The sequence below is a fragment of the Microcebus murinus genome, chromosome 11, assembly GCF_040939455.1.
Source record: "Microcebus murinus isolate Inina chromosome 11, M.murinus_Inina_mat1.0, whole genome shotgun sequence".
In the NCBI taxonomy this organism is placed as follows: Eukaryota; Metazoa; Chordata; class Mammalia; order Primates; family Cheirogaleidae; genus Microcebus; species Microcebus murinus.
Window position 1 is genome coordinate 24,561,656 of NC_134114.1, and position 14,341 is coordinate 24,575,996.

General features: G+C 44.2%; 1 protein-coding gene across 2 annotated transcripts in view; it reads right to left on the reverse strand.

Annotated features, from left to right (window-relative positions):
• Positions 1-1,262: 1,262 nt before the first annotated feature.
• Positions 1,263-14,341, reverse strand: part of MTMR12 (myotubularin related protein 12) — a 76,675-nt gene continuing 63,596 nt past the window's right edge. Inside the window, exons 14-16 of one of the 2 annotated variants that reach the window (XM_012738445.3) lie at positions 12,344-12,511; positions 10,891-11,052; positions 4,941-7,871 (exon numbers count right to left, since the gene is read on the reverse strand). In XM_012738445.3, coding sequence (XP_012593899.1) covers positions 7,302-7,871; positions 10,891-11,052; positions 12,344-12,511 — 900 coding nt within the window. In that variant the 3' untranslated portion in view covers positions 4,941-7,301. Of the gene's footprint in view, positions 1,836-4,940; positions 7,872-10,890; positions 11,053-12,343; positions 12,512-14,341 lie in introns of those variants that run through there. The other variant, XM_076007959.1, reaches the window with a different exon arrangement.

Consider the following 14,341-nt stretch of genomic DNA (forward strand, 5'->3'; position numbering starts at 1 on the left):
GGCTTCTAGGGACATCCAAATTAACACATACAGACCTTAGACAAGGAGCCCCTGGGCAGCAGCCCCGAGGGACAGAAGAGCACAAGGTAGGGCTCCCACGCAGCTCTAAAGCATCAGGGAGGAGGCGCCCAGCTATAACTACGATTGAATATCCAGTAAATCTAACTGTAATTATGATTGAATTTCCAGTACATCTGGTAGGATGTGATGAATTGACTCAATTTGGCCATGTCGCATTTGTGACGTTCTGGTAAATATCAGTTGCTTCTGGAAGTTTGAGGTAGACGGTAACCTCCTTAGCCGGTGGTGATTTGTAGTGAAAGCCAGCCTTGGACCAAGTCTATCAAACATATAAACCTTTATTAATGGCCCCAAACAATATTCCTGTTCTTAGAGTTTGGCAAAGTCCCACTGTCTGTCCCCAGGCGTCCACACAATACGTTGCGTGAAAGCTTCACTCTTTAGATGCAGTGAGACAGTGGCACTAGTAACCCTGTGGTCCACAGGGACGTGAGGCAGGTCACAGACCGGTGCAGCAACACTCTGCTCCAGAGTGTGTGCACTGCCAGGCCCGATGGAGTCATATACCCTATAGGTGTGAGGATGGGGCCTCCACAGTATTTCTAGTCAACCACATACCTCAAGTCTCCACTCATTTGACCTTTAAAAGATGATTTTTATTTATTTACTTACTTATTTTTTGAGACAGAGTCTCACTCTGTTCCTCCGGCTAGAGTGCCATGGCATCAGCCTAGCTCACAGCAATCTCAAGCTCCTGGGCTCAAGCGATCCTTCTGCCTCAGCCTCCTGAGTAGCTGGGACTACAGGCATGCGCCACCATGCCTGGCTAATTTTTTCTATATATTTTTAGTTGTCCCATTAATTTTTTTCTATTTTTAGTAGAGACGGGGGCTCGCTCTTGCTCAGGCTGGTTTTGAACTCCTGACCTTGAGTGATCCTCCTGCCTCAGCCTCCCAGAGTGCTAGGATTACAGGTGTGAGCCACCGCGCCCGGCCTAAAAGATGATTTTTAACATCCCATGTGCTGCTTAATGAAAACTCTGGGGTAGATTTTGAAAACATCTGAAGTGCTTATGTAGCCACCTTTGGAACTTGGATTCCTGTTTAGGATATTTCAAATGCTAACTGCTCCTGGGATGGAGATTAAAGTTAATTCATGCACACACACACACACACACACACACACACACACAAACACATTCAAATCCCTCTACTTACATGAAGTATTTAAATGACCACATATACAATAGCTAAATTTATTGAGCATTTATGTCATAACAGACACTTGAAAGGAGCTTACCTTTAACCCTCCAACACTCGAGTGAGGTGGGTTCCATGAATGGCGCCATTTTCCACCATGAGGAAACTGAGATGGAGGGATGTCATCCCATGGTCTGAAAGTTGCCAGCAAGGGTTTAGACTCTGGCAGTCCAGTTTCAGAGAGCCTAGCTCCTTAACTACTATCCTACAAAGCCTCTAAATAGGGGCCATTGCCAGAGATCATTTAGAAGGATACAGAAATACAACACTCACACTCTTAGAATATTTGAAAATCTGAAAGAAAAATGACATCATAATTAGTGAGAAGTTAGTAGCTCTCAAGAAGTCTCTGTACCGTGCACCTAGACACATGCACGCGCCCGGAGTCAGTGGAGGCAGCCCCGTGTTCGGGCCCTGTCCCAACTCGAGCTGGTCTCCTCCCGGCATTTGGAGTGAGGACCAAGATTCCAGCTCCAATCTGACTGCTCTCTTGATAACAGAGTTGCCGTCGGAGTTTTGTCCCACCTCACGGCCTGGAAAGATGGGAAAGCTGGTCTGCAGGGCAAGAGAGACAAAAGACACTGTGAGGAGACTCTTGAAGCTTTCAAGTACCAAAACCCGACAGCACCCCTGATCCATACCTTCATACACACGAAATTCCTTTTTGGCTTAAGCCAAAAAGGAATCTCGAGTTTTAATGGTTACATCCGTGAAAAGATTTCCAACCAAGAAATACATGACGTTAGGAAGGTTCACTGGCAGCAGTTTATGAGCTACAGAGAAAGAGGAGAGGGACCAGAAGCAGAGAGAAAGTTGACAATAATGACCCAGGAAACAGACAGTGACAATGCAGAGAGACAGTGGGAATGGGAAACAAATGGTTTGAGGTAGGACAGGGAGGCATGAACATTCTAGCTTTCTCCAAGTTCCTTCCATTAAATCCTTCTGTTAAATCTATTACTATGCAAAGTTACAAACACATAGCAAAGTTTAAAGAATTTTAGATGAACATATACCCACCTCTAGATCATATAATATTCACATTTTACTATATTTGCTTTATCAAGTATCTAGCATGTCCATTCCTCTAACCATCCATTAATCCATCTCATTTTTAGTGCTACATTCAAAATAAACTATAGACAACAGAACACTCCCCTCAAATAATTCAGTGGGAGTATCATTAGAGTTCAATATCTGCTTAGTTTTCCTTTTAAAGTAAAATTTAAAAACAATGAAATACCCAAATCATAAATGTACATTTGCTGAGTTTTGACATATACCTATATAACCCAAGCCTTTATGTCAAGATGTAGATTGCTACTGCCACTCCAGAATGTCCCCTTGTGCCCCTTTTTAGTCCACCTCCACCCCCATCCTCAGTAATCTCTACTTTTCTCCCCCAGATCAGTTCGGGGATAGGCTGTTTTCAATCCTCTCCTTGAGGCCACTGCAGTAGCATTCCAAGCAGTGGCCCTCAGGGTCAGTCTAGGCATAAGATGTGGTCCATCTGCATTCTTTCCCTGCCCAGGAATGGCAAGGCGTTTGTACTAGGGATGAATAAGCACTCAAAGGCCCCAAACTTGTGAGAATAATTTGAAAAGTACTCCATTTAGAATTTCATAAAAAGATTAAGGGCCCTACAGTCTTTTATAAAACTGGCTAGTAAAACTGGAAAGCTTTTTAAAAAACAAGCCCAAAAAAGCTTACTGTGTATATTTCCATATGATGATACACTTCATATTTTTTAATTGCTAAAGGCAGACAGTGTAATAGGAGGATTCCAAAAGAAAAGAACCTGAGCCTAAACCACAAAATAGTCTATCTGTCTTTAAATAGACAAAACCACCACTCAAACAGATTACTTTTCTCTTTAATATATAAATGATATTTAAAACATTTATTTAATTAGCCATAGCTAGCCTGGTTATCAACATACTCACATTGTAGGCACTGGACACGTTCCTGCTTGTATCGGAACCCATGGAACAAATGGTTGCTTCTGCCACCCCCATCCTGGTATTTTTCAGGGTGATACAGTGTGCGTGTGTGTGTTGGGGAGGCTGTTGGAAAGGTGTATGTGGAAGGTGGGAACAAAAGGCCAGGCAGGCATCACTATAGATCCTGTTCCTGTGGCAGGGGTTGGGGGGGGGGGCCCGGATGCTCAGCCCCAATCTGTCCTGCCTTAGGGACTTTATAAAGAGCCTAGAGACACAGTGAGATGTGAACACAGCAAGGACTTTTCTTCTGGTAAGCAACTGTGACCATTAAGCACAGGCAGGGCTCAGAAAACAGGCTTCAGTCCAGTCAGCTCCCCTCTCTCCCCAACTCCCTCTTAGAGACAGCAGGAGGTAACATGAAGGCACAGACCCCAGCTCTTGACAGAAGCCGACCCCCACCCTCTTTACATGGGATGGAGAATGTTCCACTCTTTACTACCCCCCTGAGTCCCTCTTGCCCTCACCTGGACACCAAGGAACAAACAAAATTAAGAGGGAGAGACAGCAGAGTCCACCAAAGTCCAAGAGCAAGACAAATGTGGAGAATAAGACTAGAAGCTGAACTCTAGGGTCATAGCTACTACTTGGGAATTTAATACAAATACCAAAGAACTAAAACATCTGGGAAAAAAACATAGCAACGAGAGCTTATTAAATTCCAGGGATGTCTCAGAGCCACTTTCTGGACATCAGAGAGTGCACATGGCCAGACAGGAAAGGGTGGTGGCACAAGCAACAGGGTGCGAAGCCCTCCCTGCAGGTGAGAAAGGCCAAAGGGATGGACTTCTCAGAACACACGGGAGTGAGATGTCTCAATCTAATAAGAATTAAACAAAACTAATTAGAAACAAATCCTCCTCTCATAAGCCATCGCTCTGTGCTGGCTTACTACTTATCCTCTCTGGAAGGAAACACAAATCCTTTTTCTATCTTGCGTGGTTTAGATGAACTCAGATCTCTTCCAGCACTTCTTATTCCAGAATAATAGAATTCTACTTTTACAGATCCCCATAAAAGCACTGAGATAGAAATATTTAATTTCAGGGGCTTTAAAAACCCTTTTCTTTTAATCACCCTACAGGGCCTCCAACTCTATTTGAAATTTCTTCAGCATTTTATTGCCAGTTGAAATTTTAAATATTTGGTTATTTGTTCCCCACCACCAATCAACCAACCAGACACAGGACCCCCCCCTTCCCACATATACGGGAATGCAAACTCCACTCCCTGTTGCTCTGTCTCCTAGGCCCTGACTGGTAGTCAGCACATGCTTAACATTTCCTGAATGGATGAAAAGGTTACTTCATGGCCGGGCGCTGTGGCTCTCGCCTGTAATCCTAGCTCTTGGGAGGCCGAGGCGGGCGGATTGCTCAAGGTCAGGAGTTCAAAACCAGCCTGAGCAAGAGCGAGACCCCGTCTCTACTATAAATAGAAAGAAATCAATTGGCCAACTGATATATATAGAAAAAATTAGCCGGGCATGGTGGCGCATGCCTGTAGTCCCAGCTACTCGGGAGGCTGAGGCAGAAGGATCACTTGAGCCCAGGAGTCTGAGGTTGCTGTGAGCTAGGCTGACGCCACGGCACTCACTCTAGCCTGGACAACAAAGCGAGACTCTGTCTCAAAAAAAGAAAAAAAAAAAAAAAAAAGGTTACTTCATGTGTTATACCAACCACACCAAATACAGCATTGCTTGTAAATTGTGCTTTAATGTCTGCAATCAGATATGATGCAGTGAGATACAAGTATAAACTTTCATTGTGCATTCAGAAAATAAAAAGCACATTTATACAGATTTAGCCCAACAGCTTATTCCCTTACAAAGAAAAAAAAAAGTTTTGTATTTAATTAAAGCTAGTTTATCTTCAGTGTAAAAACTTGGAGGTATAAACAAACTCATGATATTATATACAGTAAATTAATGTACATTTCCAAACTTACATATTATAGCATTTTAAACAAAGTAAATGGTCTCATTTCAGCTTTTACTATTAAGCATAATCCACATCTCAATCTTGGATAAAAATTTCACAATATATAAACCCACTGAGAATTCTGTATACAAATACAAGTTATAGAAATCTGATTTCAAATATAAATACAAAAATTGTCATGACCTTACCATGTTACAACAGCTTACTTATTTTTCTATTGTAATTTTTTAAAAAAAATCATAGAAAAATATTTCAATGCACATTCAACTGCTATGACAAGGGCCATGACCTTGTGCCTTTAAACCATACTTGTGGAGTATAAAGCATCACACCGGGCATTTTTGGAATGAAAATTCTAAGACTGAAGAGGCTACCATTTTAAACAGGTTATAATATGGTAACAAAAATATTTAGCTCCATAGTGTGTTTGGGAGGCAATGGGCAGAGAAGTGGAGGTTAGTGCTAACTTAAAAAGGCTCATGGAAGGCATGTGAAGGTAAGCTACGGAACTAGTTAGTGTATTTCAAAAATCCCTATCGCAAGCCTAACACTGACCTTGCTGGTAACTCTTAAGGCAACCAAGACTGAGCATGTGTTTGGCCCCCAGGAGAGTGAATCCTGCCCTCCCCTCAGCTTCTGCCATCTTAACAGACCACCCGGCTCGTGCTGGAGCGAGCGGGGAGCACAGCAAAACAACTTGTACGTATAAAAGACGATTCAGTGCAAACCTAGAAACTCCTCTTTGTCAATAGTTTCAAAATTCCTAATTGCCCTTGAGCAACTGAAAGTTTTTCTAAACATGTAACATTCAAATTGGGATCCATACTGGAGAACAAATGTGTATAAAAGGCAAACATTCAATTTAAAACATTCTAACATGAGGTTTCTTTCCCTTTCTTTTGTGGGATTTGACAGAGTTCCATTGAGGATGAAAAAACTGATCCTTACAAAGTATACTTTTCTACAATTAAAAAAGAAAAAAAAAATATATATATATATAGACAGCAGATCCAAGAAGGTGACCAGGCATAGTCAAGTTTCTTCTATGGCTTTTTAAATCACTGAGGTATTATATGATAATCACTACTGATATTTATGTTTAACTACTTTCCTATGAGAGCCACATTCAAAAGTGACCCAAGCCCATCAGTCTGTAAAGGTAACAAAACTCAAGGAAGCGGCTGAGCTGAGGGGCTGCAGAGAAGCACAGCCACAGGGGCTCCAAAGCCTCAGGCAGGGGGTTAGAACAAGGCAAAGCAATTCATTCCAAACACTGAGAGGAATGGGAGCTCCTCTGGGCAAACAAAGAGATTCCCCAGTTTAACCAACTGGTTTAGCAGCAAGACACTGGGACTATGTGCCCCAAGGCAGGGAGTGCAGGGACAGTATGCGCAGTACTGAGCAGGCAGAGGAAGACCTGGAGCTGTCAGCAGAGGAGAGAGGGCAGGTATTGGCTAGTTCGCCATCCACATGCAAGGTGACACAGCCTACAAAGGAGGAAAGGATGATCTGAAATGTCAGGATGGGCGACACCGGTGGAATCTCCCAGCTTTTCCATAGGCAAGAGCACATAGAAAGGAAAAATGCTATGATTTAAGTAAATGCTATATATCTTAATACCTCTGTTTGAATCTTTCAATTTGCCATTTAAATAGCACATAAAGCTGAACTTGCTCCCAACTGAGATAGGTTACAGAGAAACTTACTATTCCCAGAGACTGGGTAAATTTATCTTGGCACAGAAAGGATCTGAAGAAAGCATCAAGTCCAGGAATATGTTAGCGAAGCCCTTCCCATTTGTAAACTGGCCAGTGCAGGTTCTATATAATACTTAGGCATCAGAAAACGGCCACAGTCCTATTACGGGTCAAGTAGTAATTCTTTTCAATTAATAATACTTTTAATTGCATAGTCTTTCAGAACCATGAAAAATAATGAGAACCAGCTCTTTTCCTGAAGGCCCAGGTTTACTCCAACAGAGCGCTGGGCTAATGGCCCTCCCAGCATTAGCTGCAGCGTGACTCAAATCCAGGGATCAAGTGTCCCAATCTCCCACACTCCTCTTTCACAATCATTCAGCAAATAGGTCACACGTCCCCTAGATCCACAAACTCATCTTCTCGTTTGGCCAAATCTTCCTCATCTCCCAAAGCTTTCCAGCCACTTGTGGGCAAGACGGGCTTGGAGGAATGTCGCTGCAGCAAAGCAAAGGGAAACAAAGAGGACAGGCGGGCAGAGTTCCTCAGCAGGCAGGGGGGCTCTGCCTGGGGGGCCTCCTGGCTGTGGTGTCTCTCCTCGATTTTCTCTTGTAAGCTCTGGACTTCCTCCATCATTTCCAAGAGTTTGCTCATAGTGGCCACTGTGCCACCACCTAGGATTTGGGCTTCTGGAATCCAACGCAAGTAGCGCTGGGCCCAGACTCTGATTTCTGGTCCCTCTATATGAGGCAACAACAAACCGTGATAGTCAGTGGGCTTGCTATGCCAGCTGTCATAGAACTCTCGAAAGTTGTCTTGCAGCTCGTCGGAAGAATTAATAAGTTTGCTAATTCTTTTGCCCAGAAGGTTTTTAATTAAATGATCTGTTTCTTCCCTGAAAAATCCTCTTTTGGGAGATGACTTAGATTGGGTGAGTGGCAAAGAAAGTTGTCGTTGATGCTTTGAGAGAAAACACAAATAAAAATCTCTGGTTAACATAAGAGCCACAGTTACAGTTGTTACCATAAAAAAAAAAAGGGGGGGCATAATCCTACTTCAACAAGTATCAAGAGCCATCAGGATGGCCCTGTGAATGCACACGCATGAAAATGCTGTCACATGCAAAGGAAGGCGGTTCTTGTTTATTCCCATGCTGTTTCAGAAACACATGGGGAACCAGGTGCGGGTGGCAGCTGCGCAGAGGCATGTTGCGACACAGAGGGGAGCCTTCAGTGCCCTCCTCCCCATCACAGGAGTACCAGAGGACACAAGTACTGAAAAAGCTGTTTAACTTAAGACAGGTTAATGATTTAGGGGAATTCAGAACACGCCTATTCTTGTCTCGAAGGAAGCAAGATATTTCTTCTTTGAGAACTTCAGGGCTGTTAACCTCTACGATATTCTGAACACTTGCAAGGAAGCAGGGCTGACTGCCTGAAGATCCCATCACGTGGATGAAATAACTTAGCAGCTTATCAGGCATCCAGTGGGAGTTTAAGCCTAAGTCATAAAGATTCTTTTGGACAAAGAAAACAGAGGCAGGTGGGAGCAAAGGAATGTGGGGAACCAGCTAAGCTGGCGAGACATTCGTGTCTGACAACCTGCACTGAGAAGAAAGCTTGAGAGTATTTACATTTTTCTCCTTGGTAATTCTCTCTGAGGCCAAAGCAGAGTGTTATTTTGGGGTGCACTGTGAAAGCATTGTGAAGATGGGTAAAGCGGTCAGGTCACAAGAGTTCCCCGGTGCCCAAAGGAGAAGGTTAAAAAAAAAAAAGATGGGGAAAAGCTACTTTTCCTCAAATCTTTCACTCCTGAGATGTTCAAAGTAAGAACAGATAAAGCACTTACTTTCAGGCTAGTCCTGTAACTATCTAATACATTTTGGCCAGTAGTTCTTCCTTGTAAAAAAAACTTTTTTCATTATAAATAAAATATTTTCTTATTATGGAATATGGCATAACAAAAATATTTTAAAAAAGCAAAGCCATTCACAAGACCACAACTCAGGGATGACCAGGATTTCTAACTCTCCATCCGAGAAGAGGAGAGATGAAGGCCAGGAGTCGGCAGCCGCTCTTCTTCTCAGCGGACGAGGCGTGTCAGGCAGGGCAGGTGGCTGAGGAACGCGGACGAAACCTAACTGTCACCAAGCGCTTACTGCCTGCCAGGTTCTGCGCTCACTGCTTTACGTGCATCGATGGCCCTAATTATCAAAGTCACTATTACTGCCCCATTTAACAAATGAGGAAACTAAGGCACAGGGGTTAAGTATCTGCCAAAGGCATCGGCTACCAAGTGCCAAAGCCGTTTTCAAACAGTCTGACTCCAGAGCCTGGGCTCTTAACTAAACTCTCCTTGTCCTGGACACCCGGTTCTCTCAATCTCCTGAGTGAAAGGAGCAGGCCGAGGTGGGAGCAGCACAGGCTTCCCGACCTGCAGCGGAAGTTGGCACTGCACACCTCAGCGGACCCCTGCCCCTCGCATGGCAATTCACAGAGCAGCCCTGCATGCTGCTCAGCCTCAGCTGTCCTCGTTCCACAGCACGTCCTTCAGGCCACTGGTCCACTCCACCTGCTGCCCTCGTCTGAAATCTGGTCTTCTTACTCAAACACTTCAAAGCTCCCCCATTGCCCCAATTCCAATTCAGTTCTAGTACAATCTGAAATTCTCTAACCCTTCTGCTCAAACCTCTCCCACCAACCTACTCTTGGAGCCCAGGCTGTCTGCCCCTATCCACAAGGAGAAGGGACAATTAGGAAAAACTATGTCTGAAGAGAGAAATGAAATCTGTTCTTAGAAGGGGGAGCCTTAGTTTCCTCTCCTGTAAAGTATGGAGTGGGCCTCGCTGTCTCTGAGGTCCCCTGCAACTCTGGCGTGCAGTTCTGTGACCTTAACCTGCTCCCATGAGGATGTGCACACGGCCACCAGGGGGCACAACACACTGAAGAAAAACTGATCTCTGGCCAAATTGCTCCAGGGCTCAGGGCAATTCTGGTCAAACTGGCAGAAACAAGGTGAACCAGAAAGGGGAAATATCCACCCTGGGCCTGAGGACCCCTAAAAGGGCAGAGTGGCAATTCTAAGTCATTATGGAGCTAATAATATCTCTGATTTCTGGCTTTGGCTCACCTAATCCTCTTTAGAATGGAATCAACTCCCACACCAAAACTGGCCAGGCTCCCTGCAGCCCCTGACCACCAGGTGGGCTCAGGATGCGAGAGAGAAGGCGTGACACACACCGACCTGGGTTTGCTACCACTGTTTTCCCGTTCGTTGGGGGGAAATCCTGGGCCTAGAAACAAAGCTAGGAAATAGCATTTAAATAACCTCTCAGTTAGAGAACTTTGGGGTTTAACAACTCATAAAATCAGGGACAAACATCTGAAGGGAAAAACAAATCTTTGACATTTTGGTTCATAGCATGGGTCAGCAAACTGGCAGCCCTTGGGCTAACTCTGGCTTGGCACCTATTTTCGTAAATACTGGAATGCAGTCATGCCCATCTGTTCACTTATTGTCTAGGGCTGCTGCTGTGCTACAATGGCAGGGTGGGGTGGTTGTGACAGAGACTGTACGGCCCTTGACAGAAAAGGTTTCCCAACCCCTGGTTTATAGGTACAGCCCATGAAAAAAGTCTTAGTGGTATCTGCTGAGAAAAACCCATACAATCAATGTTCCTTGTACTCTACTAACCACACATAAGTAGGGGTGAGAGGCACGACCCCATGCAGCTCGACTATAGCAGCAGCACCCTTAGTGACAGCCAGCAAATGGTCATGTCTCATTACAGCAAAGGCCGATTTGCTGAAAGCAAAGGATTCTGATGGGCCCTGACAATTTGCCTGTCACAAATCTTGAGTCTGCAGACTGTCTCAAAGGGTAAATCACACACCGGCAGACAGAATCCACATGTAAATTTTGTCCTTATACACATAGGACCTGGGACAGATGCAGGGGGTTAGACATGTGGACATCTTACTTTGGAACGCACTCCTTTCCGTTGGCCTTTGTCCAGCTTTGGCTTTTCCACGTAAAGAGGGTTTTTGAGCAACGTCTGGGCTTTGGGTTCAAACTGCACAGACCAGTCCCACACGGAGAGCAGATTCAAAGGCTTACTTTGTGTATCCTGGCTTTCCCTGCCCTGCCAAGACAAGCACAGGTCACGATGGCTTCCAGGGAGGGCTGAGGAAGGCAAACACTGAATTCTGAGAAATGAGCACCAGGAAGGGCACTCCTGCCCTGCCCTGAGCATGAATATTCATGGGTACTTCATTTTTAGAGGCTGAGGCTACCAGTGGTTACTCACTAAATGCTTTCAGACAGGGGGAGGGTAAGAAGGATGCTTACCTTCTGTGGACTATATGCCAGCCACCTTGCTGGGCACTTCCATAATCTTTTTTTTTTTTTTCATAATCTTTTGAGATAACTACTGTTCTTCCAATTTTACATTTGAAGAAACTGAGGCTCAGAAAGCTGAAGTGAACTGCCCAAGGGCACAAAGCTGGTGAGTCACAGAGCTGGGCTCTGAAACCAGAGCTGTGTGACTCGGAAGCCTAGGTTCTGTCATTCCGCCGTGAGATTTGGTAATCCTCCAGGCTCCAGTGAGCTCTGGAGCCAGCAGAAGGCTGGTCAGCAGCACTGAAATTAGCTGGGAATGTTACCCCTCTTCCTGGGGCACAGCCTCAAGAGGGACTAAAGGGGTTTAAGATGCAAAGTAAAAGCCTAGCTTCCCTTCACAGAGCAACTCCAGGCATCAGGCAAATGGAAGACAGGGCATCTGGTCTGTTTTAAAAAGGACAGCTTTTTTAAAAAAATTGAGACAGAGTCTTACTTTGTTGCCCCAGCTAGAGTGTCGTGGCATCAGCCTAGCTCACAGCAACCTCAGACTCCTGGGCTCAAGCGATCCTTCTGCCTCAGCCTCACGAGTAGCTGGGACTATAAGCACACACCACCATGCCTGGCTAATTTTTTCTATATATTTTTAGCTGGCCAATTAATTTCTTTTTAGTTTTAGTAGAGATGGGGGTCTCACTCTTGCTCAGGCTGGTCTCGAACTCCTGAGCTCAAACAATCCGCCCACCTCAGCCTCCCAGAGTGCTAGGATTACAGGCATGAGCCACCATGCCTGGCCTAAAAAGGATAGCTTTTAATTTTGCTTAACCCCCAGCTCTACCACTTGCTTCCAGCTCCAATATTTACCATGACCAACGGTGGGTTACTTGTCCCTTGTGTGCCTCAGCTTCCTCAGGGATAATAATGACGCGGACCCACACGGTGCCGTGAGGATTAAATAATAACACCTAGAAAGCACTTAGAACAATGCCTGGCATACAGTCAGTGGTAAACAAATATCAATTATAGCATCAATGTTATTGCATCCTACTTGTGAGACGGAGCTTCTTTAATACACAGGTTCATAAGAGGGATCTTACCACATTAGTATCTTTTTGATGAGGCGAATTGAAGAAGAAGGTGCTAAAAATAGGAATGTATAGGCTATCTGACAAAACAGTCAGGTAAGTCTCTGTGAATTCAAATGCTGGAGGATGCTGGTGTACCAGCTGCCAGACACAATCTAAGAAAAGCAGGAACACAGGAACCTATGTGAAAACAAGATACACGTTACTCAGTGGGCACACAGCCCAGTGCAAGCTGTCCCAAGCCCAGGGGCAGCCATCTCTAAGCTGTGGAGTAACCACCTCTGAGCACTATATTCTCTGGGAAACACAGTATATCCATCCTATTCCAAGCAATAAACATGCTCAATTGAAATCATGTACTTAGAGATTAATGTCAGTATTTGGCAATACCTATCTGTGTCAAAGACGTTTCAAAGATGAAATACGTTAAAATTTCATTATGGATCAGTATTAACAGATGAGCATTTGCAACTGATTTTGATAATAGGGAATATAACTTAGAACCCCAAATAAGTGAAATGTTATCTCCCCTCAAAAGAATTCCAGTCTTCTCATTAGTAGCACTATATTACAAAAAAATTATAGTCAATTATGATTGTTATTTTGAATTTTGTTAATAAAAAATTATGGGGGAAAAAACTATCTCCTTGCTTGCCCACACAACTATGGTCAGGGACCAGTTTTGGAGACTGAGCTGAAATGAGAAGCCTCTCTCCCCCTCCTGCAAGGAGGGCCCAGAAGACAAAGTGATGGGAAAGAAGGCAGTGGGTATAAAAATGAGTTTTTTCACAAATGTATTTTTTTTTCTTTCTTTTTTTTTTTTAGAGACAGTTGCACTCTGTTGCCATGGCTAGAGTGCTGTGGCATCATCATAGATCATAGCAACCTCAAACTCCTGGGCTTAGGTGATCCTCCAGTTTCAGCCTCCCAAGAAGCTGGGAGGTGCACACCACCACGCCCAGCTAAGTTTTTCTATTTTTGTAGTAGAGACAGTGTCTTGCTTAGGCTGGTCTCAAACTCCTGACCTCAAGCGATCCTCCTTCCTCGGCCTCCCAGAGCACTAGGATTGCAAGAGCCACCATGCCCGGCCCCACAAATATATATTTTTTAAATCTATGAGTCTCCTTTATTAGCTATCCAGAGGTGAGCTCTTGACAGTAATTTCTACAGTATATTATCTTACAAAGTGCTTATCCTCCTTGATTCACCAGTGACTCTGCCAGGTGAGTAGAGAAGCTAGTTATAGTCTCTCCCTATATAGAAGAGGAAATGGAAGATTAGAGATCACAAGAGACTGGCCCAAAAGTCTCACCCAGAGCCCATAAGAGAGAGGTGAAGGGGAATCTAGCTCTTGAATCAAAGTCCTGTGCTGCTTCAATTGTATCACAAATTAGCCAGCTTGCTTTCATTCAAAACTCCAATATGTTGATGTTAAAATATTTATACAGAACTTTATTTCATACCTCATTTTATGTACAATATCATTAAACAGAGTGGAAAATATTTAGACATCATAGTATAGTAAGGGAAATGAGCTCAGAAAATATGAGTGACTTCTTCAAGGGCTGGGTCAACAGCAGATGGGTTTTCTCTTGGACTCTTTGCCATTAGATATGGTGCCTATCAGTCCCCTCTTCTCAAGATAAACAAACACATTCCTCTTCACACAGTGTCAGCTCTGCCTATCACCTAATGTGAATCCCATCAACCTTTCAAATTAGTTCCTCAAAGTCACTACTAAGACTGAAGGATGGTGATTTCTATCCAGCTCAATGCGACACAGATGAGTACAGGCCAGGCCTGAAAAAAGCCACCTGGCTGAGTGACAGGCCTGGGTTACCCCAGGAACCTGCCATGCTGTTAAAGGCAGGAGCCATGGCTCTCATTCCTGCAGCATGCTGTGTCAAGCCTTCTGAACCACAGACAGACATGCTGATTACAGAGAGAGTCATGCTAACAGTGCATGTCAGCTCTGCATTTAATTGCTCTGTGATTTAATTGAGAAAGTTT